The 24061-nt window shown below is 48.6% G+C and overlaps 1 protein-coding gene across 1 annotated transcript in view; it reads left to right on the forward strand.

The window, feature by feature from the left end:
- Positions 1 to 2579: 2579 nt before the first annotated feature.
- LOC139531475 (transient receptor potential cation channel subfamily A member 1-like) overlaps positions 2580 to 24061 on the forward strand; it is an 87083-nt gene continuing 65601 nt past the window's right edge. Inside the window, exons 1-5 of the mRNA XM_071327952.1 lie at positions 2580 to 2744; positions 5580 to 5742; positions 6209 to 6384; positions 11141 to 11248; positions 19844 to 19952. Of these exons, the coding sequence (XP_071184053.1) occupies positions 2619 to 2744; positions 5580 to 5742; positions 6209 to 6384; positions 11141 to 11248; positions 19844 to 19952 (682 nt within the window). The 5' untranslated portion in view covers positions 2580 to 2618. The remainder of the gene's footprint in view (positions 2745 to 5579; positions 5743 to 6208; positions 6385 to 11140; positions 11249 to 19843; positions 19953 to 24061) is intronic.

Here is a 24061-nt window from a genome sequence, read left to right on the forward strand (position 1 = left end):
CCACTAGAAAACAAATAAACTCTACTCAGACGGTCCATACAGCCCTTACTTTATACATCAATAATATGGCCATGTTATCGTCACATCCTTCCTACAGACACTACCAACGGCTAATTGTCACTTTATGCTGAACAGTTGTTTTGAGTTTTTATGTGACACACAGTAGAGTTGGATTAAAAAACAGAAGCCCACACACATCTACCTGTGTGACAAGATGTTGATAACGTCCATCATTTTCTGCTTTAGGCACAAAACAAGAAAGAAGAAAAAAAAGCGACAGGAGGAAACACTGACACGAAAGCTCTACCACCAGGGTCATTATCATTTGTGCAAACCGTAGCAAAATGTTATGCAACAGAAGGCACGTGTTTCTATTAGTGAAATTCAGCTAGGTCCCTTTCCGATTGGGCCCATTTCTTTAAATTTGGGTCCTAGTGAACACATCCCTGAACTTGTTCAATGATAAACTGTGCTTTTCGTTTCTGTTTTCTACACGAGATATGTGGACCAGGCATTAAGGAGAATGTCCTGTAATAGTGACAAAAATACCTAGCTTGCTAGCTAGCACCTGTTAATGCTGATTTCTGTGTGCCTTTTCTGTTCGTGTGCCTACACTCAACACGACCCAGGACTGAGGTAACAGCCTCTCTCTCCAGTCTTCACCAATGTCATCTAGTATAGTAGCTTGGTCCTTGGATTATATTCAGGGAGATAATACAGGGCCTCTCTCCTCCCCATATCACCTCTCCTCTCCTCTCCTCTCCTCTCCTCTCCTCTCCTCTCCTCTCCTCTCCTCTCCTCTCCTCTCCTCTCCTCTCCTCTCCTCTCCTCTCCTCTCCTCACCTCCCACTCTCCTTCCCATATCACCCCTCCTCACCTCTCCTCACCTCCCACTCTCCTTCCCATATCACCCATCCTCACCTCTCACCACACTCTCCACCCCTCCTCTCCTCTCCTCACCTCCCACTCTCCTTCCCATATCACCCATCCTCACCTCTCACCACACTCTCCACCCCTCCTCTCCTCTCCTCACCTCCCACTCTCCTTCCCATATCACCCATCCTCACCTCTCACCACACTCTCCACCCCTCCTCTCCTCTCCTCACCTCCCACTCTCCTCCCCATATCACCCCTCCCCACCTCTCACCACACTCTCCACCCCTCCTCTCCTCTCCTCACCTCCCACTCTCCTTCCCATATCACCCATCCTCACCTCTCACCACACTCTCCACCCCTCCTCTCCTCTCCTCTCCTCACCTCCCACTCTCCTCCCCATATCACCCCTCCTCACCTCTCACCACACTCTCCACCCCTCCTCTCCTCTCCTCACCTCCCACTCTCCTTCCCATATCACCCATCCTCACCTCTCACCACACTCTCCACCCCTCCTCTCCTCTCCTCTCCTCACCTCCCACTCTCCTTCCCATATCACCCATCCTCACCTCTCACCACACTCTCCACCCCTCCTCTCCTCTCCTCACCTCCCACTCTCCTTCCCATATCACCCCTCCTCTCCTCTCCTCACCTCCCACTCTCCTTCCCATATCACCCATCCTCACCTCTCACCACACTCTCCACCCCTCCTCTCCTCTCCTCACCTCCCACTCTCCTTCCCATATCACCCCTCCTCACCTCCCACTCTCCTTCCCATATCACCCCTCCTCTCCTCTCCTCACCTCCCACTCTCCTTCCCATATCACCCCTCCTCTCCTCTCCTCACCTCCCACTCTCCTTCCCATATCACCCCTCCTCTCCTCTCCTCTCCTCACCTCCCACTCTCCTTCCCATATCACCCCTCCTCTCCTCTCCTCACCTCCCACTCTCCTTCCCATATCACCCCTCCTCTCCTCTCCTCACCTCCCACTCTCCTTCCCATATCACCTTGTCTAAGCTCACCTCCCTTCCCTCTCTTCACCCCTCCTCACCTCCCTTCCCTCTCTCCACCCCTCCTCACCTCCCCTCCCTCTCTCCACCCCTCCTCTCCTCCCTCTCTACACCCCTCCTCACCTCCATTCCCTCTCTCCACCCCTCCTCACCTCCCCTCCCTCTCTCCACCCCTCCTCACCTCCATTCCCTCTCTCCACCCCTCCTCTCTCTCTCCACCCCTCCTCACCTCCCTTCCCTCTCTTCACCCCTCCTCTCCTCCCTCTCTCCACCCCTCCTCACCTCCATTCCCTCTCTCCACCCCTCCTCTCTCTCTCCACCCCTCATCACCTCCCTTCCCTCTCTTCACCCCTCCTCTCCTCCCTCTCTACACCCCTCCTCACCTCCCTTCCGTCTCTCCACCCCTCCTCACCTCTCATCCCTCTCTCCACCCCTCCTCACCCATCCGCACTCGTAATGGGGGGATACCTAGTGAGTTGTACAACTGAATTCCTTCAACTAAAATGTGTCTTACACATTAACCCAACCCCTCTGAATCAGAGAGGTGCGGGAGGCTTCCTAAATCGACATCCACATCTTCGGCGCCCAGAGACCAGTGGGTTAACTGCCTTGCAGGAGTATGTGTATATGTGTTATCCTGAGTGCACATGCGTGTGTTGCTGACGTCATTCTATCCTTCTTCCATTCAGTGATTGTTTCTGCATTGGATTGTGCGACCTCTAAAAGGGTCCCCCATGCAGCTCACCAAGGAAGTGGCACGGCAGAACAGTTCCTATAAGTGTGTGATTGATGATGCAACAACATCTCACCCACTCACTGCAAAAACAGACGTCACGCAGGCAGCTATAAACCTGGTTGAGGTTAGTACAAGTTCCAACGCTTTATTGTTCATTGAAATGTCCGTTTAAAATATGAAATGTGTCTTTGGCTTGTCAAGGATCGCAAAAGGGGAGGGGAGTGGGAGGGAGGGAGTGGGAGGGAGGGAGGGAAGTGGGAGGGGAGGGGAGTGAAAGGGAGTGGGGGGAGGGAGGGAATTGTGAGTGGGCGGGGAGGGGGGGAGGCAGGGAGGGAAATAGGAGTTGGAGGGGAGTGAAAGGGAGTGGGGGGAGGGAGGGAATTGTGAGTGGGAGGGGAGTGGGGGAGGGAGGGAATTGTGAGTGGGAGGGTAGGGAAAGGGAGTGGGGGGAGGGAGGGAATTGTGAGTGGGAGTGGAATAGGATATGAGGGGAGGGGATAAAGAGGGATGCATGGCACTTTCACCTCAGGTTGTACAAAATAGGTCATCTACAGGTAAACCCCATCCACTCATAGGCCACACCTCCACGACACCCCCACAGGGAACCAAAGACCCAAAACAAAGTTGGGCCTCTTTGGTTATGTTATCTTTGTTTCTGTTGTTTTGCTGTACTCAGTATTTTCCAGGGTTCACTGCTTATTCAGGAAGGAAACTGAACTTTTCCATTCCAACACCTATTGTCCTCAATGCCTCTCTACATGAGGACTTAGGATCTGATACAAACGTGCAGAAACAGGAAATGTGATGTCATACAATACATATAAATCGTTCAGTTTACCTGAGTTGACTGAAGGGAAATGGAATTAACCTTTTCCTTACCTCTGTCCCCATCGGTTCCTTACCTCTGTCCCCATCGGTTCCTTACCTCTGTCCCCACCGGTTCCTCACCTCTGTCCCCATCGGTTCCTTACCTCTGTCTCCATCGGTTCCTTACCTCTGTCTCCATCGGTTCCTTACCTCTGTCCCCATCGGTTCCTTACCTCTGTCCCCATCGGTTCCTTACCTCTGTCCCCATCGGTTCCTTACCTCTGTCCCCATCGGTTCCTTACCTCTGTCCCCATCGGTTCCTTACCTCTGTACTCATCGGTTCCTTACCTCTGTCCTCATTGGTTCCTTACCTCTGTCCCCATCGATTCCTTACCTCTGTCCCCATCGGTTCCTTACCTCTGTCCCCATCGGTTCCTTACCTCTGTCCCCATCGGTTCCTTACCTCTGTCCCCATCGATTCCTTACCTCTGTCCCCATCGATTCCTTACCTCTGTCCCCATCGGTTCCTTACCTCTGTCTCCATCGGTTCCTTACCTCTGTCCCCATCGGTTCCTTACCCCTGTCTCCATCGGTTCCTTACCTCTGTCTCCATCGGTTCCTTACCTCTGTCCCCATCGGTTCCTTACCCCTGTCCCCATCGGTTCCTTACCTCTGTCCCCATCGGTTCCTTACCCCTGTCCCCATCGGTTCCTTACCCCTGTCCCCATCGATTCCTTACCTCTGTCCCCATCGATTCCTTACCTCTGTCCCCATCGATTCCTTACCTCTGTCCCCATCGATTCCTTACCTCTGTCCCCATCGGTTCCTTACCTCTGTCCCCATCGGTTCCTTACCTCTGTCTCCATCGGTTCCTTACCCCTGTCCCCATCGGTTCCTTACCCCTGTCCCCATCGGTTCATTACCCCTGTCCCCATCGGTTCCTTACCTCTGTCCCCATCGGTTCCTTACCTCTGTCCCCATCGGTTCCTTACCTCTGTCCCCATCGGTTCCTCACCTCTGTCCCCATCGGTTCCTTACCTCTGTCCCCATCGGTTCCTTACCTCTGTCCCCATCGGTTCCTTACCTCTGTCTCCATCGGTTCCTTACCTCTGTCCCCATCGGTTCCTTACCTCTGTCCCCATCGGTTCCTTACCTCTGTCCCCATCGGTTCCTTACCTCTGTCCCCATCGGTTCCTTACCTCTGTCCCCATCGGTTCCTTACCTCTGTCCCCATCGGTTCCTTACCTCTGTACTCATCGGTTCCTTACCTCTGTCCTCATCGGTTCCTTACCTCTGTCCCCATCGATTCCTTACCTCTGTCCCCATCGGTTCCTTACCTCTGTCCCCATCGGTTCCTTACCTCTGTCCCCATCGATTCCTTACCTCTGTCCCCATCGATTCCTTACCTCTGTCCCCATCGGTTCCTTACCTCTGTCTCCATCGGTTCCTTACCTCTGTCTCCATCGGTTCCTTACCTCTGTCCCCATCGGTTCCTTACCTCTGTCTCCATCGGTTCCTTACCTCTGTCCCCATCGGTTCCTTACCCCTGTCCCCATCGGTTCATTACCTCTGTCTCCATCGGTTCCTCACCTCTGTCCCCATCGGTTCCTTACCTCTGTCCCCATCGATTCCTTACCTCTGTCCCCATCGGTTCCTTACCTCTGTCTCCATCGGTTCCTTACCTCTGTCCCCATCGGTTCCTTACCTCTGTCTCCATCGGTTCCTTACCTCTGTCCCCATCGGTTCCTTACCCCTGTCCCCATCGATTCATTACCTCTGTCCCCATCGGTTCCTTACCCCTGTCCCCATTGATTCCTTACCCCTGTCCCCATCGATTCATTACCTCTGTCTCCATCGGTTCCTTACCTCTGTCTCCATCGGTTCCTTACCTCTGTTCACATCGATTCATTACCTCTGTCCCCATCGGTTCCTTACCCCTGTCCCCATTGATTCCTCACCTCTGTCCCCATCGGTTCCTTACCTCTGTCCCCATCGGTTCCTTACCTCTGTCCCCATCGGTTCCTTACCTCTGTCCCCATCGGTTCCTTACCTCTGTCCCCATCGGTTCCTTACCTCTGTCCCCATCGGTTCCTTACCTCTGTCCCCATCGGTTCCTTACCTCTGTCTCCATCGGTTCCTCACCTCTGTCCAGTGGGCTCGGGGAGGTGATGTATCCCAGCTGGAGGGCTTGGTGAGGAGAGACCCAGGGGTACTGAGGGAACAGGATGACTCTGGTGCCTCTCTGGTCCACCACGCTGCTGGTGCAGGAAACATCCCTGTTATCAGGTTCATCTGCAGCAACACACACAGAGATGGTGAGGCTCCCGCTCAGCGCCATGTCATTCTAGGGTGTGCGTCCCAAACGGCACCCTATTCCCTATGTAGTGTACTTCTTTCGACCAGGGTCCATAGGGTTCTGGTTAAAAGTAGTGCACTATTTATGGAATGTGATCCTATTTGGGACGCACACTAGAACATGGTTGTTCAACTGAGTTCTGTTTGATTTAAAAAATATTTATTACTTATCCTTTTCCTCTGCTTAATTGCGTGTGTGTGTGTGTGTGTGTGTGTGTGTGTGTGTGTGTGTGTGTGTGTGTGTGTGTGTGTGTGTGTGTGTGTGTGTGTGTGTGTGTGTGTGTGTGTGTGTGTGTGTGTGTGTGTGTGTGTGTGTGTGTGTATGTGTACCGTCATTGCCTTTTGTGTATGCGTCTGTTTATGTATGTGTCTGTTTATCCGGTGACTGTGTGTGTATGCATACGTTTCCTACCTCTGTCCTCCCAGAGTGGAACCTGTATGATGATGAGGGGTCTATGCCGCTGCATTGGGCCGTGGAGAGGAACCAGTCAGAGAGCTGCAGGGCTCTGTTAGAGCTGGGGGTCGAACCCAACGTCCTCAACAAGGCCTTGATGTCTCCTCTACACCTGGCGGTCAGCCACCAACACAACCACCTGGTCAAGGTGAGACACTGTGAGCCTTACTTAGCCTATACCGGCTCGTAACTTCCCCTTCCAAAACCCTGCTGATTTACTATTCTCTGAGGGGAAAATTTATGAATTTATGGTTGGATCAGAATCACAGTTATAATCATTGACCAGTACGGAGAATTAAGCAAAACCACAAGTCCAAATCCCTATCTCCATCCATGGCTAATTTAGGAACGGGACGATTTTAGCTAGCTAGCCACCGGAGGACAATGACACAATGAGATGCAACAATTCAAGTTTTTTCTTCTGTCAATGACGTTTGGCTTCTGATGCAATGTGATTGGTGTGAAGCCAAATCTAATCTGGCTTCCCTTGACACTTTTTTTGTTGTTGGGTCAAGACCATTCACAGCTGAGCTCACTCAATTTAGCTCAAAGCTGATTGGCTATTATTTTTATAATTTTTTTATCAATGGTGGCCAAACTCTCACTGGCTTCCTATGCATTCAATGCTGCGGGCTACAACAATGTCATACTCTTTTTGACCAGACAGAATCAAATAGATGGGTTACACATGCTGAGACAGAGGGGGCGCTGTTTCATTCTCTCGGATGCTTTCTCCCCGGTGGGATACATTCAGCCTCTTGCAAATTGAAGGAAATGTATGAAACACAGAGAGACAAAAGATACATTATTTGTATGTGTTTTTATTTTTTGCGAGTACATTTTTGTGGGGGAAGCCTGGCTTCCCTTGGCTTCCCTGAATACCCGCCACGGATTTTAATAGTAATGTTAAATTTTACACGTTGGCTGTTAAGCTAATTATATTATATGACTGTTGCCTCCCGTTTAAGTTGATTCTGACCGTAATGCCATTAGGTGGAGGTCGCTGGCTACAATGACATCTTCAACCTTTGCTATAAAGTTAGAGAACAAAGTTGAGGAAAAAATAACTTAACAAAACATGTTGACCTTGTATTTTTCAGTTTCCAGTTGTCTTGATATGACGAGGGCCCGTATCCACAAAGCGTCTCAGAAAAATTCTAAATTAGGATTTTTTGTTGTTGTCTTGAAACAGGTTTTTAACGGGATTCCTAAGAGTAGGTTTTAGGACGATGTAAAATCACTGACCAGACACAAATCAAGTCATAAACGTTTATTTCAGCTGGTAATCACGACAGTTTGAGGTCATGCAAAGGAAAGATAGTGATGACGCTCATCGATAGTGTTGTAAATTGGGGGATAACCAATCACGATGAGGCATCGCCAGCTGTGAACTCTATAGCACACCTTGCTTCAGACAACCGCAGTGAATGTGACGGTACATCAAATGTCTCAACGGTAAAACATTTGAAATTATTTTCATCTGACACGATCACTTTGCCTACTCTTAATTATTGCCTAATATGTTGGCATGCAGAATGGTTTTTACCAATTCTGATTGTTGTTAAAAGCTGAATTTTGACAATAACGACCCATTATATCAACACACTCGTCATCACTCCCGTTTAACGACTCTAATTCTCTTTGTAGACATCAAGTCATTTGTTGATAATGTTGAACACAATGTGGCATACAACGTTTGAAAGGCGTATCATTATCTTCTAACACATTTAAAGTTCAAATAGATGCCTTCAGCTGCCTAATTTATATTAAGCCATATGTTTTAGCAATGTGATGTTGATCTCCAAATGGATAACATGAGAACATGATGTACAGTTGAAGTAGGACGTTTACATAAACCTTAGCCAAATACATTTAATCTCAGTTTTCCCAATTCCTTACATTTAATCCCAGTAAAAATTCCCTGTCTTAGGTCAGTTAGGATCACCACTTTATTTTAAGAATGTGAAATGTCAGAATAATAGTAGAGAGAATGATTAATTTCAGCTTTTATTTCTTTCATCACATTCCCAGTGGGTCAGAAGTTTACATACACTCAATTAGTATTTGGTAGCATTGCCTTTAAATTGTTTAACTTGGGTCAAATGTTTCGAGTAGCCTTCCACAAGCTTCCCACAATAAGTTGGGTAAATTTTGTCCCATTCCTCCTGACAGAGCTGGTGTAACTGAGTCAGGTTTTTAGGCCTCCTTGCTCGCACACGCTTTTTCAGTTCTGCCCACAAATGTTCTATAGGATTGAGGTCAGGGCTTTGTGATGGCCAGTCCAATATCTTGACTTTGTTGTTCTTAAGCAATTTTGCCACAACTTTGGAAGTATGCTTGGGTTCATTGTCCATTTGGAAGACCCATTTTCGACCAAGCATTAACTTCCTGACTGAAGTCTTGAGATGTTGCTTCAATATATCTAGATAATTTTCATACCTCATGATGCCATCTATTTTGTGAAGTGCACCAGTCCCTCCTGCAGCAAAGCACCCCCACAACATGATGCTGCCACCCCCATGCTTCACGGTTGGGATGGTGTTCTTCGGCTTGCAAGACTCCCCCTTTTTCCTCCAAACATAATGATGGTCATTACGGCCAAACAGTTCTATTTTTGTTTCATCAGACCAGAGGACATTTCTCCAAAAAGTACGATCTTTGTCCCCATGTGCAGTTGCAAACCGTAGTCTGACTTTTTTATGGTGGTTTTGGAGTAGTGGCTTCTTCCTTGCTGAGCGGCCTTTCAGATTATGTCGATATAGGACTCGTTTTACTGTGGATATAGATACTTTTGCTCCAGCATCTTCACAAGGTTCTTTGCTGTTATTCTGAGATTGATTTGCACTTTTCGCACCAAAGTACGTTCATCTCTAGGAGACAGAACACATCGCCTTCCTGAGCGGTATGACGGCTGCGTGGTCCCATGGTGTTTTTACTTGCGTACTATTGTTTGTACAGATGAACGTGGTACCTTCAGGTGTTTGGAAATTTCTCCCAAGGATGAACCAGACGTGTGGAGGTCTACAACAGGTCTTGGCTGATTTCTTTTGATTTTCCCATGATGTCAAGCAAAGAGACACTGAGTTTGAAGGTAGGCCTTGAAATTCATCCACATGTACACCTCCAATTGACTCAAATTATGTCAATTAGCCGATCAGAAGTTTCTAAATCCATGACATAATTTTCTGGAATTTTCCAAGCTGTTTAAAGTCACAGTCAATTTAGTGTATGTAAACTTCTGACCCACTGGAACCGCTACTGTAAATTATAAGTTAAATAATCTGTCAGTAAACAATTGTTGGAAAAATGACTTGTGCCATGCACAAGTAGATGTCCTAACCGACTTTTCCAAAACTATAGATGGTTAAAAATAAATTTGTGGAGTGGTTGAAAAAACGGATTTGAACGATTCCAACCTAAGTGTATGTAAACTTCCAACTTCAACTGTAGGTAATTACACATTTGTGGAAAAAAACATGTTTGGTGGGACAAGGGCATCTGGTAACCCAGTGGTCTGCCAGGGGTCAAGGGTCAATGGATCCAAGACATGAATGTATCCATTTGAATGGATATGAGTGGATGAATGTAACCGGCCGGATCACCCTGGAGAGAGACATGTGGGAAGGCATCTTGAACAGAAGCTGGTCTCCCTAAGAGTCAGTTGTGTTCCAGAGGTGTGTATGGATGTGGGTGACTGAGCGTGGGTGACTGAGCGTGGGTGACTGAGCGTGGGTGACTGAGCGTGGGTGACTGAGCGTGGGTGACTGAGTGTGGGTGACTGAGCGTGGGTGACTGAGCGTGGGTGACTGAGCGTGGGTGACTGAGCGTGGGTGACTGAGCGTGGGTGACTGAGTGTGGGTGACTGAGCGTGGGTGACTGAGCGTGGGTGACTGAGCGTGGGTGACTGAGCGTGGGTGACTGAGCGTGGGTGACTGAGCGTGGGTGACTGAGCGTGGGTGACTGAGTGTGGGTGACTGAGCGTGGGTGACTGAGCGTGGGTGACTGAGCGTGGGTGACTGAGCGTGGGTGACTGAGCGTGGGTGACTGAGTGTGGGTGACTGAGTGTGGGTGACTGAGCGTGGGTGATTGAGCGTGGGTGACTGAGCGTGGGTGATTGAGCGTGGGTGATTGAGCGTGGGTGACTGAGCGTGGGTGACTGAGTGTGGGTGTAAATGATGTGGTCAGTCTGGGGTTAGATCATGTGGCTGGAGAAACCTGAATAGAAAGGGTTTGCATGCCACAGCCACGCATTGTGCTAAACATGATTGAACCCGGGAACCCTTGGCTCTAGAACCTTGTTGGCTCTAGAACCTTGTTGGCTCTAGGACCTTGTTGGCTCTAGGACCTTGTTGGCTCTAGGACCTTGTTGGCTCTAGGACCTTGTTGGCTCTAGGACCTTGTTGGCTCTAGAACCTTGTTGGCTCTAGAACCTTGTTGGCTCTAGAACCTTGTTGGCTCTAGGACCTTGTTGGCTCTAGGACCTTGTTGGCTCTTGGACCTTGTTGGCTCTAGGACCTTGTTGGCTCTAGGACCTTGTTGGCTCTAGAACCTTGTTGGCTCATAGAACCTTGTTGGCTCGTAGGACCTTGTCAGCCTTTCTGTTGTCTGTTCTGGGGTGACAATACCATCTGTCCATGTGGCAGGAAGCCGAGAGTGGAGAGAGGTTTTAAGTATCACAGAAGGTCTCATTATTCCTTTGTGTGTGTGTGTGTGTGTGTGTGTGTGTGTGTGTGTGTGTGTGTGTGTGTGTGTGTGTGTGTGTGTGTGTGTGTGTGTGTGTGTGTGTGTGTGTGTGTGTGTGTGTGTGTGTGTGTGTGTGTGTGTGTGTGTGTGTGTGTGTGTGTGTGTGTGTGTGTGTGTGTGTGTGTGTGTGTGTGTGTGTGTGTGTGCGTGCGTGTGTGTAGCTCCTGTTGTCCCACTATAAGACAGAGTCTAACCTAGAAGGATGTCTGGGCAACACTCCTGTCATGTTAGCCTGCTCCATCAACAACACTGAGGCTCTCTCCATACTGGTGAGTATTCACACTGACATATGTGCTGTAACTGGCTGTAAATGTACAGATATACAGTAAATATGAAACACATGATTGTTTTTAAAAGTTGAAACTTGCTGGGGCCATAATTGTGAACATTATGAAAAGTTTAAGTTTAACCATCAAACGATTAAAAATGTTAGCATTTCCCATTACACAACCTGGCTCACTTAGCCCTATGTTAACTTCACCAGGTGGCCGTGATTATATCCGGTTCTAATTCTGTATGAGCAAATTAAATTGATTGACGTAGTTGGACGTGACGGAACACTTTTCTATCAGAGAGTTCTTAATTTATAGCAATAATAAGGCACCATCTGCTAATCAAAGTTACCAAAACGCCCCTGCCTCTTCCCCCTAACACATCTCTGTTCCTGTTCTCTGTCCAAACCACTGTCTCTTCCCCCTAACACATCTCTGTTCCTGTTCTCTGTCCAAACCACTGCCTCTTCCCCCTAACACATCTCTGTTCCTGTTCTCTGTCCAAACCACCGCCTCTTCCCCCTAACACATCTCTGTTCCTGTTCTCTGTCCAAACCACCTCATCTTCCCCCTAACACATCTCTGTTCCTGTTCTCTGTACAAACCACTGTCTCATCCCCCTAACACATCTCTGTACCTGTTCTCTGTCCAAACCACTGCCTCATCCCCCTAACACATCTCTGTTCCTGTTCTCTGTCCAAACCACTGTCTCATCCCCCTAACACATCTCTGTTCCTGTTCTCTGTCCAAACCACTCTCATCCCCCTAACACATCTCTGTTCCTGTTCTCTGTCCAAACCACCGCCTCTTCCCCCTAACACATCTCTGTTCCTGTTCTCTGTCCAAACCACTGTCTCTTCCCCCTAACACATCTCTGTTCCTGTTCTCTGTCCAAACCACTGCCTCTTCCCCCTAACACATCTCTGTTCCTGTTCTCTGTCCAAACCACCGCCTCTTCCCCCTAACACATCTCTGTTCCTGTTCTCTGTCCAAACCACCTCATCTTCCCCCTAACACATCTCTGTTCCTGTTCTCTGTCCAAACCACTGTCTCTTCCCCCTAACACATCTCTGTACCTGTTCTCTGTCCAAACCACTGTCTCATCCCCCTAACACATCTCTGTTCCTGTTCTCTGTCCAAACCACTCTCATCCCCCTAACACATCTCTGTTCCTGTTCTCTGTCCAAACCACCGCCTCTTCCCCCTAACACATCTCTGTTCCTGTTCTCTGTCCAAACCACCGCCTCATCCCCCTAACACATCTCTGTTCCTGTTCTCTGTCCAAACCACTCTCATCCCCCTAACACATCTCTGTTCCTGTTCTCTGTCCAAAACCACTGTCTGTTCCCCCTAACACATCTCTGTTCCTGTTCTCTGTCCAAAACCACTGTCTGTTCCCCCTAACACATCTCTGTTCCTGTTCTCTGTCCAAACCACCGCCTCATCCCCCTAACACATCTCTGTTCCTGTTCTCTGTCCAAACCACTGCCTCTTCCCCCTAACACATCTCTGTACCTGTTCTCTGTCCAAACCACTGCCTCTTCCCCCTAACACATCTCTGTTCCTGTTCTCTGTCCAAACCACTGTCTCTTCCCCCTAACACATTTCTGTTCCTGTTCTCTGTCCAAAACCACTGACTCTTCCCCCTAACACATCTCTGTTCCTGTTCTCTGTCCAAACCACCGCCTCTTCCCCCTAACACATCTCTGTTCCTGTTCTCTGTCCAAACCACCTCATCTTCCCCCTAACACATCTCTGTTCCTGTTCTCTGTACAAACCACTGTCTCTTCCCCCTAACACATCTCTGTTCCTGTTCTCTGTCCAAACCACTGTCTCATCCCCCTAACACATCTCTGTTCCTGTTCTCTGTCCAAACCACTCTCATCCCCCTAACACATCTCTGTTCCTGTTCTCTGTCCAAACCACCGCCTCTTCCCCCTAACACATCTCTGTTCCTGTTCTCTGTCCAAACCACTGTCTCATCCCCCTAACACATCTCTGTACCTGTTCTCTGTCCAAACCACTGCCTCTTCCCCCTAACACATCTCTGTACCTGTTCTCTGTCCAAACCACTGTCTCTTCCCCCTAACACATCTCTGTACCTGTTCTCTGTCCAAACCACTGTCTCTTCCCCCTAACACATCTCTGTACCTGTTCTCTGTCCAAACCACTGTCTCTTCCCCCTAACACATCTCTGTACCTGTTCTCTGTCCAAACCACTGCCTCTTCCCCCTAACACATCTCTGTTCCTGTTCTCTGTCCAAACCACTGTCTCTTCCCCTAACACATCTCTGTTCCTGTTCTCTGTCCAAACCACTGCCTCTTCCCCCTAACACATCTCTGTACCTGTTCTCTGTCCAAACCACTGTCTCTTCCCCCTAACACATCTCTGTTCCTGTTCTCTGTCCAAACCACTGTCTCTTCCCCCTAACACATCTCTGTTCCTGTTCTCTGTCCAAACCACTGTCTCTTCCCCCTAACACATCTCTGTACCTGTTCTCTGTCCAAACCACCGCCTCATCCCCCTAACACATCTCTGTACCTGTTCTCTGTCCAAACCACTGTCTCTTCCCCCTAACACATCTCTGTACCTGTTCTCTGTCCAAACCACTGCCTCTTCCCCCTAACACATCTCTGTTCCTGTTCTCTGTCCAAACCACTGTCTCTTCCCCTAACACATCTCTGTTCCTGTTCTCTGTCCAAACCACTGCCTCTTCCCCCTAACACATCTCTGTACCTGTTCTCTGTCCAAACCACTGTCTCTTCCCCCTAACACATCTCTGTTCCTGTTCTCTGTCCAATCCACTGCCTCTTCCCCCCTAACACATCTCTGTTCCTGTTCTCTGTCCAAACCACCGCCTCATCCCCCTAACACATCTCTGTACCTGTTCTCTGTCCAAACCACTCCCTCTTCCCCCTAACACATCTCTGTTCCTGTTCTCTGTCCAAACCACTGTCTCTTCCCCTAACACATCTCTGTTCCTGTTCTCTGTCCAAACCACTGCCTCTTCCCCCTAACACATCTCTGTTCCTGTTCTCTGTCCAAACCACCGCCTCTTCCCCCTAACACATCTCTGTTCCTGTTCTCTGTCCAAACCACCTCATCTTCCCCCTAACACATCTCTGTTCCTGTTCTCTGTCCAAACCACTGTCTCTTCCCCTAACACATCTCTGTTCCTGTTCTCTGTCCAATCCACTGCCTCTTCCCCCCTAACACATCTCTGTTCCTGTTCTCTGTCCAAACCACCGCCTCATCCCCCTAACACATCTCTGTACCTGTTCTCTGTCCAAACCACTGCCTCTTCCCCCTAACACATCTCTGTTCCTGTTCTCTGTCCAAACCACTGTCTCTTCCCCCTAACACATCTCTGTTCCTGTTCTCTGTCCAAACCACTGCCTCTTCCCCCTAACACATCTCTGTTCCTGTTCTCTGTCCAAACCACCGCCTCTTCCCCCTAACACATCTCTGTTCCTGTTCTCTGTCCAAACCACCTCATCTTCCCCCTAACACATCTCTGTTCCTGTTCTCTGTACAAACCACTGTCTCATCCCCCTAACACATCTCTGTACCTGTTCTCTGTCCAAACCACTGCCTCTTCCCCTAACACATCTCTGTACCTGTTCTCTGTCCAAACCACCGCCTCATCCCCCTAGCACATCTCTGTTCCTGTTCTCTGTCCAAACCACTGTCTCATCCCCCTAACACATCTCTGTTCCTGTTCTCTGTCCAAACCACTCTCATCCCCCTAACAAATCTCTGTTCCTGTTCTCTGTCCAAACCACCGCCTCTTCCCCCTAACACATCTCTGTTCCTGTTCTCTGTCCAAACCACTGTCTCTTCCCCCTAACACATCTCTGTTCCTGTTCTCTGTCCAAACCACTGCCTCTTCCCCCTAACACATCTCTGTTCCTGTTCTCTGTCCAAACCACCGCCTCTTCCCCCTAACACATCTCTGTTCCTGTTCTCTGTCCAAACCACCTCATCTTCCCCCTAACACATCTCTGTTCCTGTTCTCTGTCCAAACCACTGTCTCTTCCCCCTAACACATCTCTGTACCTGTTCTCTGTCCAAACCACTGTCTCATCCCCCTAACACATCTCTGTTCCTGTTCTCTGTCCAAACCACCGCCTCATCCCCCTAACACATCTCTGTTCCTGTTCTCTGTCCAAACCACTCTCATCCCCCTAACACATCTCTGTTCCTGTTCTCTGTCCAAAACCACTGTCTGTTCCCCCTAACACATCTCTGTTCCTGTTCTCTGTCCAAAACCACTGTCTGTTCCCCCTAACACATCTCTGTTCCTGTTCTCTGTCCAAACCACCGCCTCATCCCCCTAACACATCTCTGTTCCTGTTCTCTGTCCAAACCACTGCCTCTTCCCCCTAACACATCTCTGTACCTGTTCTCTGTCCAAACCACTGCCTCTTCCCCCTAACACATCTCTGTTCCTGTTCTCTGTCCAAACCACTGTCTCTTCCCCCTAACACATTTCTGTTCCTGTTCTCTGTCCAAAACCACTGACTCTTCCCCCTAACACATCTCTGTTCCTGTTCTCTGTCCAAACCACCGCCTCTTCCCCCTAACACATCTCTGTTCCTGTTCTCTGTCCAAACCACCTCATCTTCCCCCTAACACATCTCTGTTCCTGTTCTCTGTACAAACCACTGTCTCTTCCCCCTAACACATCTCTGTTCCTGTTCTCTGTCCAAACCACTGTCTCATCCCCCTAACACATCTCTGTTCCTGTTCTCTGTCCAAACCACTCTCATCCCCCTAACACATCTCTGTTCCTGTTCTCTGTCCAAACCACCGCCTCTTCCCCCTAACACATCTCTGTTCCTGTTCTCTGTCCAAACCACTGTCTCATCCCCCTAACACATCTCTGTTCCTGTTCTCTGTCCAATCCACTGCCTCTTCCCCCCTAACACATCTCTGTACCTGTTCTCTGTCCAAACCACTGTCTCTTCCCCCTAACACATCTCTGTACCTGTTCTCTGTCCAAACCACTGCCTCTTCCCCCTAACACATCTCTGTTCCTGTTCTCTGTCCAAACCACTGTCTCTTCCCCTAACACATCTCTGTTCCTGTTCTCTGTCCAAACCACCGCCTCATCCCCCTAACACATCTCTGTACCTGTTCTCTGTCCAAACCACTGTCTCTTCCCCCTAACACATCTCTGTACCTGTTCTCTGTCCAAACCACTGTCTCTTCCCCCTAACACATTTCTGTTCCTGTTCTCTGTCCAAAACCACTGACTCTTCCCCCTAACACATCTCTGTTCCTGTTCTCTGTCCAAACCACTGTCTCTTCCCCCTAACACATCTCTGTACCTGTTCTCTGTCCAAACCACTGCCTCTTCCCCCTAACACATCTCTGTTCCTGTTCTCTGTCCAAACCACTGTCTCTTCCCCCTAACACATCTCTGTACCTGTTCTCTGTCCAAACCACTGCCTCTTCCCCCTAACACATCTCTGTTCCTGTTCTCTGTCCAAACCACTGTCTCCTCCCCTAACACATCTCTGTTCCTGTTCTCTGTCCAATCCACTGCCTCTTCCCCCCTAACACATCTCTGTTCCTGTTCTCTGTCCAAACCACTGTCTCATCCCCCTAACACATCTCTGTTCCTGTTCTCTGTCCAAACCACTGCCTCTTCCCCCCTAACACATCTCTGTACCTGTTCTCTGTCCAAACCACTGTCTCTTCCCCCTAACACATCTCTGTTCCTGTTCTCTGTCCAAACCACTGTCTCTCCCCCCTAACACATCTCTGTTCCTGTTCTCTGTCCAAACCACTGCCTCTTCCCCCCTAACACATCTCTGTACCTGTTCTCTGTCCAAACCACTGTCTCTTCCCCCTAACACATCTCTGTTCCTGTTCTCTGTCCAAACCACTGTCTCTTCCCCCTAACACATCTCTGTTCCTGTTCTCTGTCCAAACCACTGCCTCTTCCCCCCTAACACATCTCTGTACCTGTTCTCTGTCCAAACCACTGTCTCTTCCCCCTAACACATCTCTGTTCCTGTTCTCTGTCCAAACCACTGCCTCTTCCCCCCTAACACATCTCTGTACCTGTTCTCTGTCCAAACCACTGTCTCTTCCCCCTAACACATCTCTGTTCCTGTTCTCTGTCCAAACCACTGCCTCTTCCCCCTAACAAATCTCTGTTCCTGTTCTCTGTCCAAAACCACTGTCTGTTCCCCCTAACACATCTCTGTTCCTGTTCTCTGTCCAAACCACCGCCTCATCCCCCTAACACATCTCTGTACCTGTTCTCTGTCCAAACCACTGCCTCTTCCCCCTAACACATCTCTGTTCCTGTTCTCTGTCCAAACCACCGCCTCATCCCCCTAACACATCTCTGTTCCTGTTCTCTGTCCAAACCACTGCCTCTTCCCCCTAACACATCTCTGTACCTGTTCTCTGTCCAAACCACTGCCTCTTCCCCCTAACACATCTCTGTTCCTGTTCTCTGTCCAAACCACTGTCTCTTCCCCCTAACACATTTCTGTTCCTGTTCTCTTTCCAAAACCACTGACTCTCCCCCCTAACACATCTCTGTTCCTGTTCTCTGTCCAAACCACTGCCTCTTCCCCCTAACACATCTCTGTACCTGTTCTCTGTCCAAACCACTGCATCTTCCCCCTAACACATCTCTGTTCCTGTTCTCTGTCCAAACCACTGTCTCTTCCCCCTAACACATCTCTGTTCCTGTTCTCTGTCCAAACCACTGTCTCTTCCCTCTAACACATCTCTGTTCCTGTTCTCTGTCCAAACCACTGCCTCTTCCCCCTAACACATCTCTGTTCCTGTTCTCTGTCCAAACCACTGTCTCTTCCCCCTAACACATCTCTGTTCCTGTTCTCTGTCCAAACCACTGTCTCTTCCCTCTAACACATCTCTGTTCCTGTTCTCTGTCCAAACCACTGCCTCTTCCCCCTAACACATCTCTGTTCCTGTTCTCTGTCCAAACCACTGTCTCTTCCCCTAACACATCTCTGTTCCTGTTCTCTGTCCAAACCACCGCCTCATCCCCCTAACACATCTCTGTTCCTGTTCTCTGTCCAAACCACTGCCTCTTCCCCCTAACACATCTCTGTACCTGTTCTCTGTCCAAACCACTGCCTCTTCCCCCTAACACATCTATGTTCCTGTTCTCTGTCCAAACCACTGTATCTACCCCCTAACACATCTCTGTTCCTGTTCTCTGTCCAAACCACTGTCTCTTCCCCCTAACACATCTCTGTACCTGTTCTCTGTCCAAACCACCGCCTCATCCCCCTAACACATCTCTGTTCCTGTTCTCTGTCCAAACCACTGGTGCATCCCCCTAACACATCTCTGTTCCTGTTCTCTGTCCAAACCACCGCCTCATCCCCCTAACACATCTCTGTTCCTGTTCTCTGTCCAAACCACTGGTGCATCCCCCTAACACATCTCTGTTCCTGTTCTCAGTCCAAACCACCGCCTCATCCCCCTAACACATCTCTGTACCTGTTCTCTGTCCAAACCACTGCCTCTTCCCCCTAACACATCTCTGTTCCTGTTCTCTGTCCAAACCACCGCCTCATCCCCCTAACACATCTCTGTTCCTGTTCTCTGTCCAAACCACTGGTGCATCCCCCTAACACATCTCTGTTCCTGTTCTCTGTCCAAACCACTGCCTCTTCCCCCTAACACATCTCTGTTCCTGTTCTCTGTCCAAACCACCTCATCTTCCCCCTAACACATCTCTGTTCCTGTTCTCTGTCCAAACCACTGTCTCTTCCCCCTAACACATCTCTGTTCCTGTTCTCTGTCCAAACCACTGTCTCTTCCCCCTAACACATCTCTGTACCTGTTCTCAGTCCAAACCACCGCCTCATCCCCCTAACACATCTCTGTTCCTGTTCTCAGTCCAAACCACCGCCTCATCCCCCTAACACATCTCTGTTCCTGTTCTCTGTCCAATCCACTGCCTCTTCCCCCCTAACACATCTCTGTTCCTGTTCTCTGTCCAAACCACCCCATCTTCCCCCTAACACATCTCTGTTCCTGTTCTCTGTCCAAAACCACTGTCTCTTCCCCCTAACACATCTCTGTTCCTGTTCTCTGTCCAAAACCACCGCCTCTTCCCCCTAACACATCTTTGTTCCTGTTCTCTGTCCAAACCACTGTCTCTTCCCCCTAACACATCTCTGTTCCTGTTCTCTGTCCAAAACCACTGTCTCTTCCCCCTAACACATCTTTGTTCCTGTTCTCTGTCCAAACCACTGCCTCTTCCCCCTAACACATCTCTGTTCCTGTTCTCTGTCCAAACCACCGCCTCTTCCCCCTAACACATCTCTGTTCCTGTTCTCTGTCCAAACCACTGTCTCTACCCCCTAACACATCTCTGTTCCTGTTCTCTGTCCAAACCACTGTCTCTTCCCCCTAACACATCTCTGTACCTGTTCTCTGTCCAAACCACCGCCTCATCCCCCTAACACATCTCTGTTCCTGTTCTCTGTCCAAACCACCGCCTCTTCCCCCTAACACATCTCTGTTCCTGTTCTCTGTCCAAACCACTGTCTCTTCCCTCTAACACATCTCTGTTCCTGTTCTCTGTCCTGTAGCTGAAGCACGGGGCACAGCTCAGTAGTCAGAACAAGCTAGGCCACTTCGCCATCCACACAGCTGCTTTCGCAGGCGCAAAGCAAGCCATGGAGGTCATCCTCAAAGCTGGTACGTCTTTACCATGAGAACAATAAAGGACTGCATTTACTTTTCCACGTTTTCTATGGGTCCCACTGTAAAGATAATCATAAAGTATGGTATCTGTAAAATGTTTTTCATTAGGTCTACTATTGTGTCCCCTCCCCCCTATTACCATTGTATAGTTACCATCTGACTGTGTATCCAGGGGTGTCGTGCACACCAAAAGTCTGAGGGGGCATAAAGTACATGAGGATAGCTGGGGTGGTCCGTAGGTTTGTTTGCCCCCCCCCCCTCCGGTGACAGCCACTGTTGACTTCTGAAGATAACTTTAGCTCCGCCCTAAATAACCTGATTCAAATTCGACATAAACCCTCAAATCGGTATGTAACGACACGTTATATAATTGTTTTATTGACACTTTAGATAAGTTGGACAAATTGGGTGAAAAAAAAACGTTTCCCCACACAACAGGTTTAAAAACTTCAAAATATAAGTATGTTTTTAGTTTGAGGTAACCATATCGTAACTACAACTAAGTTACTAAGTCTTTAACTACACAGTGTTGTTACTTTGGTGAGTAAAACTCATGCTCCCTAACCTTTAACTCTAAAACCTTTTTATTTTAAACATTTTTCTCTCCGCTGTCAAGAAGGGGAGCCGCTAAAATGTTTTGCTAACAAGGTGGGGGACATTTTTGTTGCTGCTTGGAAGTCGGTACGCAGACCCGTGAGCCACTGCGCCCCCCCCCCCCCCCCCCCCTTGATGAAGTCAGATTTTATTGTGCCCCCCCCCCCCATTAACGTTGTCCATCTTTACACTGACTTACACACGGCGGTCATTTTGTGTCAGAATGGTCATCCGCGGAGCCACACGAAAAACCCAGAGACCACGTCACGGACTCACTGTTTACCCAACCTGTTTACTCATCGTCATAACAGGACACTGGATGTGTTTAATCCAACAGCTAAATATTTGTGAAGGTTCTGTCGTTGTCAGATTTGGACCAAATGAGAATTCACATTCTTAAGGCCAGGCCAAGCCAGATATCCACAGATGGCATGACTAAGGGGAAATGAGTTGAGTTCGAAGACTCAGATGTTCGTCCACTTGTCATCCTAGTTTCCATTAAACTGAAAGAAAACAGAACACAGTTTAGAGTTATTAACTTGAACAGGATATGCCCTAATAACTTAGAAATTCAACTTAGTGTATCTACTTTATCTACTGTAAACAGAACATCTTTCCATGTAGTGTCTGGCCTCAACAGAACAGCTTCCATGTAGTGTCTGGCCCCAACAGAACAGCTTCCATGTAGTGTCTGGCCTCAACAGAACATCTTTCCATGTAGTGTCTGGCCTCAACAGAACAGCTTCCATGTAGTGTCTGGCCCCAACAGAACAGCTTCCATGTAGTGTCTGGCCTCAACAGAACATCTTTCCATGTAGTGTCTGGCCTCAACAGAACAGCTTCCATGTAGTGTCTGGCCCCAACAGAACAGCTTCCATGTAGTGTCTGGCCTCAACAGAACAGCTTCCATGTAGTGTCTGGCCCCAACAGAACAGCTTCCATGTAGTGTCTGGCCCCAACAGAACAGCTTCCATGTAGTGTCTGGCCTCAACAGAACAGCTTCCATGTAGTGTCTGGCCTCAACAGAACATCTTTCCATGTAGTGTCTGGCCTCAACAGAACAGCTTTCATGAAGTGTCTGGCCTCAACAGAACAGCTTCCATGTAGTGTCTGGCCTGAAGAGAAGGACCAAGGACAGGGCAGGAAGACACTTAGGAACATTAGTGTTGAATATTTTCCTGGTATTTTATAAATGTTCCATCCAGAGTAACACTGAACACTGCACAACGTTCAAACCGTGATAAAACAGAGGAGAACATGTGATTCTGGTGCAGCACATGCTGCCTACAATGCGAATTTGATTTGAAAAGCCATATCTCAGACTGGCCAATAAAAATAAAAGATTAAGATGAGCAAAAGAACACAGAAACTGGACAGAGGAACTTTGGCTAGAAGGACAGCATCCCGGAGTCGCCTCTTCACTTTTGACGTTGAGACTGGTGTTTTGCAGGTATTATTTAATGAAGCGGCCAGTTGAGGACTTGTGAGGCGTCTGTTTCTCAAACTAGACACTCTAATGTACTTGTCCTCTTGCTCAGTTGTGCACCGGGGCCACCCACCCACTCCTCTTTCTATTCTGGTTAGAGCCAGGTTGCGCTGTTCTGTGAAGGGAGTAGTACACAGCGCTGTACGAGATTTTCAGTTTCTTGGCAGTTTCTCGCATGGAATAGCCTTAATTTCTCAGAAAAATAATAGACTGACGAATTTCAGAAGAAAGTTCTTTGTTGCTGGCCATTTTTTGAGCCTGTATTCGAACCCACTAATGCTGATGCTCCAGATACTCAACAAGTCTAAAGAAGGCCAGTTTTATTGCTTCTTTAATCAGGACAACAGTTTTCAGTTGTGCTAATATATTTGAAAAGGGTTTTTCTAATGATCAAATAGGCTTTTAAAATGATAAACTTGGATTAGCTACCACAATGTGCCATTGGAACACAGGAGTGATGGTTGCTGATGGGCCTCTGTACGCCTATGTAGATATTCCATTAACAAAATTGCCATTTCCAGCTACAATAGTCATTTACAACATTAACCATGTCTAAACTTTTGATGTTATTTTAATGGACAAAAAAGGGGCTTTTCTTTCAAAACAAGGACATTTCTAAGTGACCCAAACTTTTGAACAGTAGTGTGTGTATATATACAGTATATCACAAAAGTGAGTACACCCCTCACATTTTTGTAAATATTTGAGTATATCTTTTCATGTGACAACACTGAAGAAATGACACTTTGCTACAATGTAAAGTAGTGAGTGTACAGCTTGTATAACAGTGTAAATTTGCTGTCCCCTCAAAATAACTCAACACACAGCCATTAATGTCTGAACCGCTGGCAACAAAAGTGAGTACACCCCTAAGTGAAAATGTCCAAATTGGGCCCAAAGTGTCAATATTTTGTGTGGCCACCATCATTTTTCAGCACTGCCTTAACCCTCTTGGGCATTGAGTTCACCAGAGCTTCACAGGTTGCCACTGGAGTCCTCTTCCACTCCTCCATGACGACGTCACGGAGCTGGTGGATGTTAGAGACCTTGCACTCCTCCACCTTCCGTTTGAGGAGGCCCCACAGATGCTCAATAGGGTTTAGGTCTGGAGACATGCTTGGCCAGTCCATCACCTTTACCCTCAGCTTCTTTAGCAAGGCAGTGGTCGCCTTGGAGGTGTGTTTGGGGTCGTTATCATGTTGGAATACTGCCCTGCGGCCCAGTCTCTGAAGGGAGGGGATCATGCTCTGCTTCAGTATGTCACAGTACATGTTGGCATTCATGGTTCCCTCAATGAACTGTAGCTCCCCAGTGCCGGCAGCACTCATGAAGCCCCAGACCATGACACTCCCACCACCATGCTTGACTGTAGGCAAGACACACTTGTCTTTGTACTCCTCACCTGGTTGCCGCCACACACGCTTGACACCATCTGAACCAAATAAGTTTATCTTGGTCTCATCAGACCACAGGACATGGTTCCAGTAATCCATGTCCTTAGTCTGCTTGTCTTCAGCAAACTGTTTGCGGGCTTTCTTGTGCATCATCTTTAGAAGAGGCTTCCTTCTGGGACGACAACCATGCAGACCAATTTGATGCAGTGTACGGCGTATGGTCTGAGCACTGACAGGCTGACCCCCCACCCCTACAACCTCTGCAGCAATGCTGGCAGCACTCATACGTCTATTTCCCAAAGACAACCTCTGGATATGACGCTGAACACGTGCACTCAACTTCTTTGGTCGACCATGGCGAGGCCTGTTCTGAGTGGAACCTGTCCAGTTAAACCGCTGTATGGTCTTGGCCACCGTGCTGCAGCTCAGTTTCAGGGTCTTGCCAATCTTCTTATAGCCCAGGCCATCTTTATGTGGAGCAACAATTATTTTTTTCAGATCCTCAGAGAGTTCTTTGCCATGAGGTGCCATGTTGAACTTCCAGTGACCAGTCAGTATGAGGGAGTGTGAGAGCGATGACACCAAATTTAACACACCTGCTCCCCATTCACTCCTGAGACCTTGTAACG

The sequence above is a fragment of the Salvelinus alpinus genome, chromosome 10 (genome assembly GCF_045679555.1).
Source record: "Salvelinus alpinus chromosome 10, SLU_Salpinus.1, whole genome shotgun sequence".
In the NCBI taxonomy this organism is placed as follows: Eukaryota; Metazoa; Chordata; class Actinopteri; order Salmoniformes; family Salmonidae; genus Salvelinus; species Salvelinus alpinus.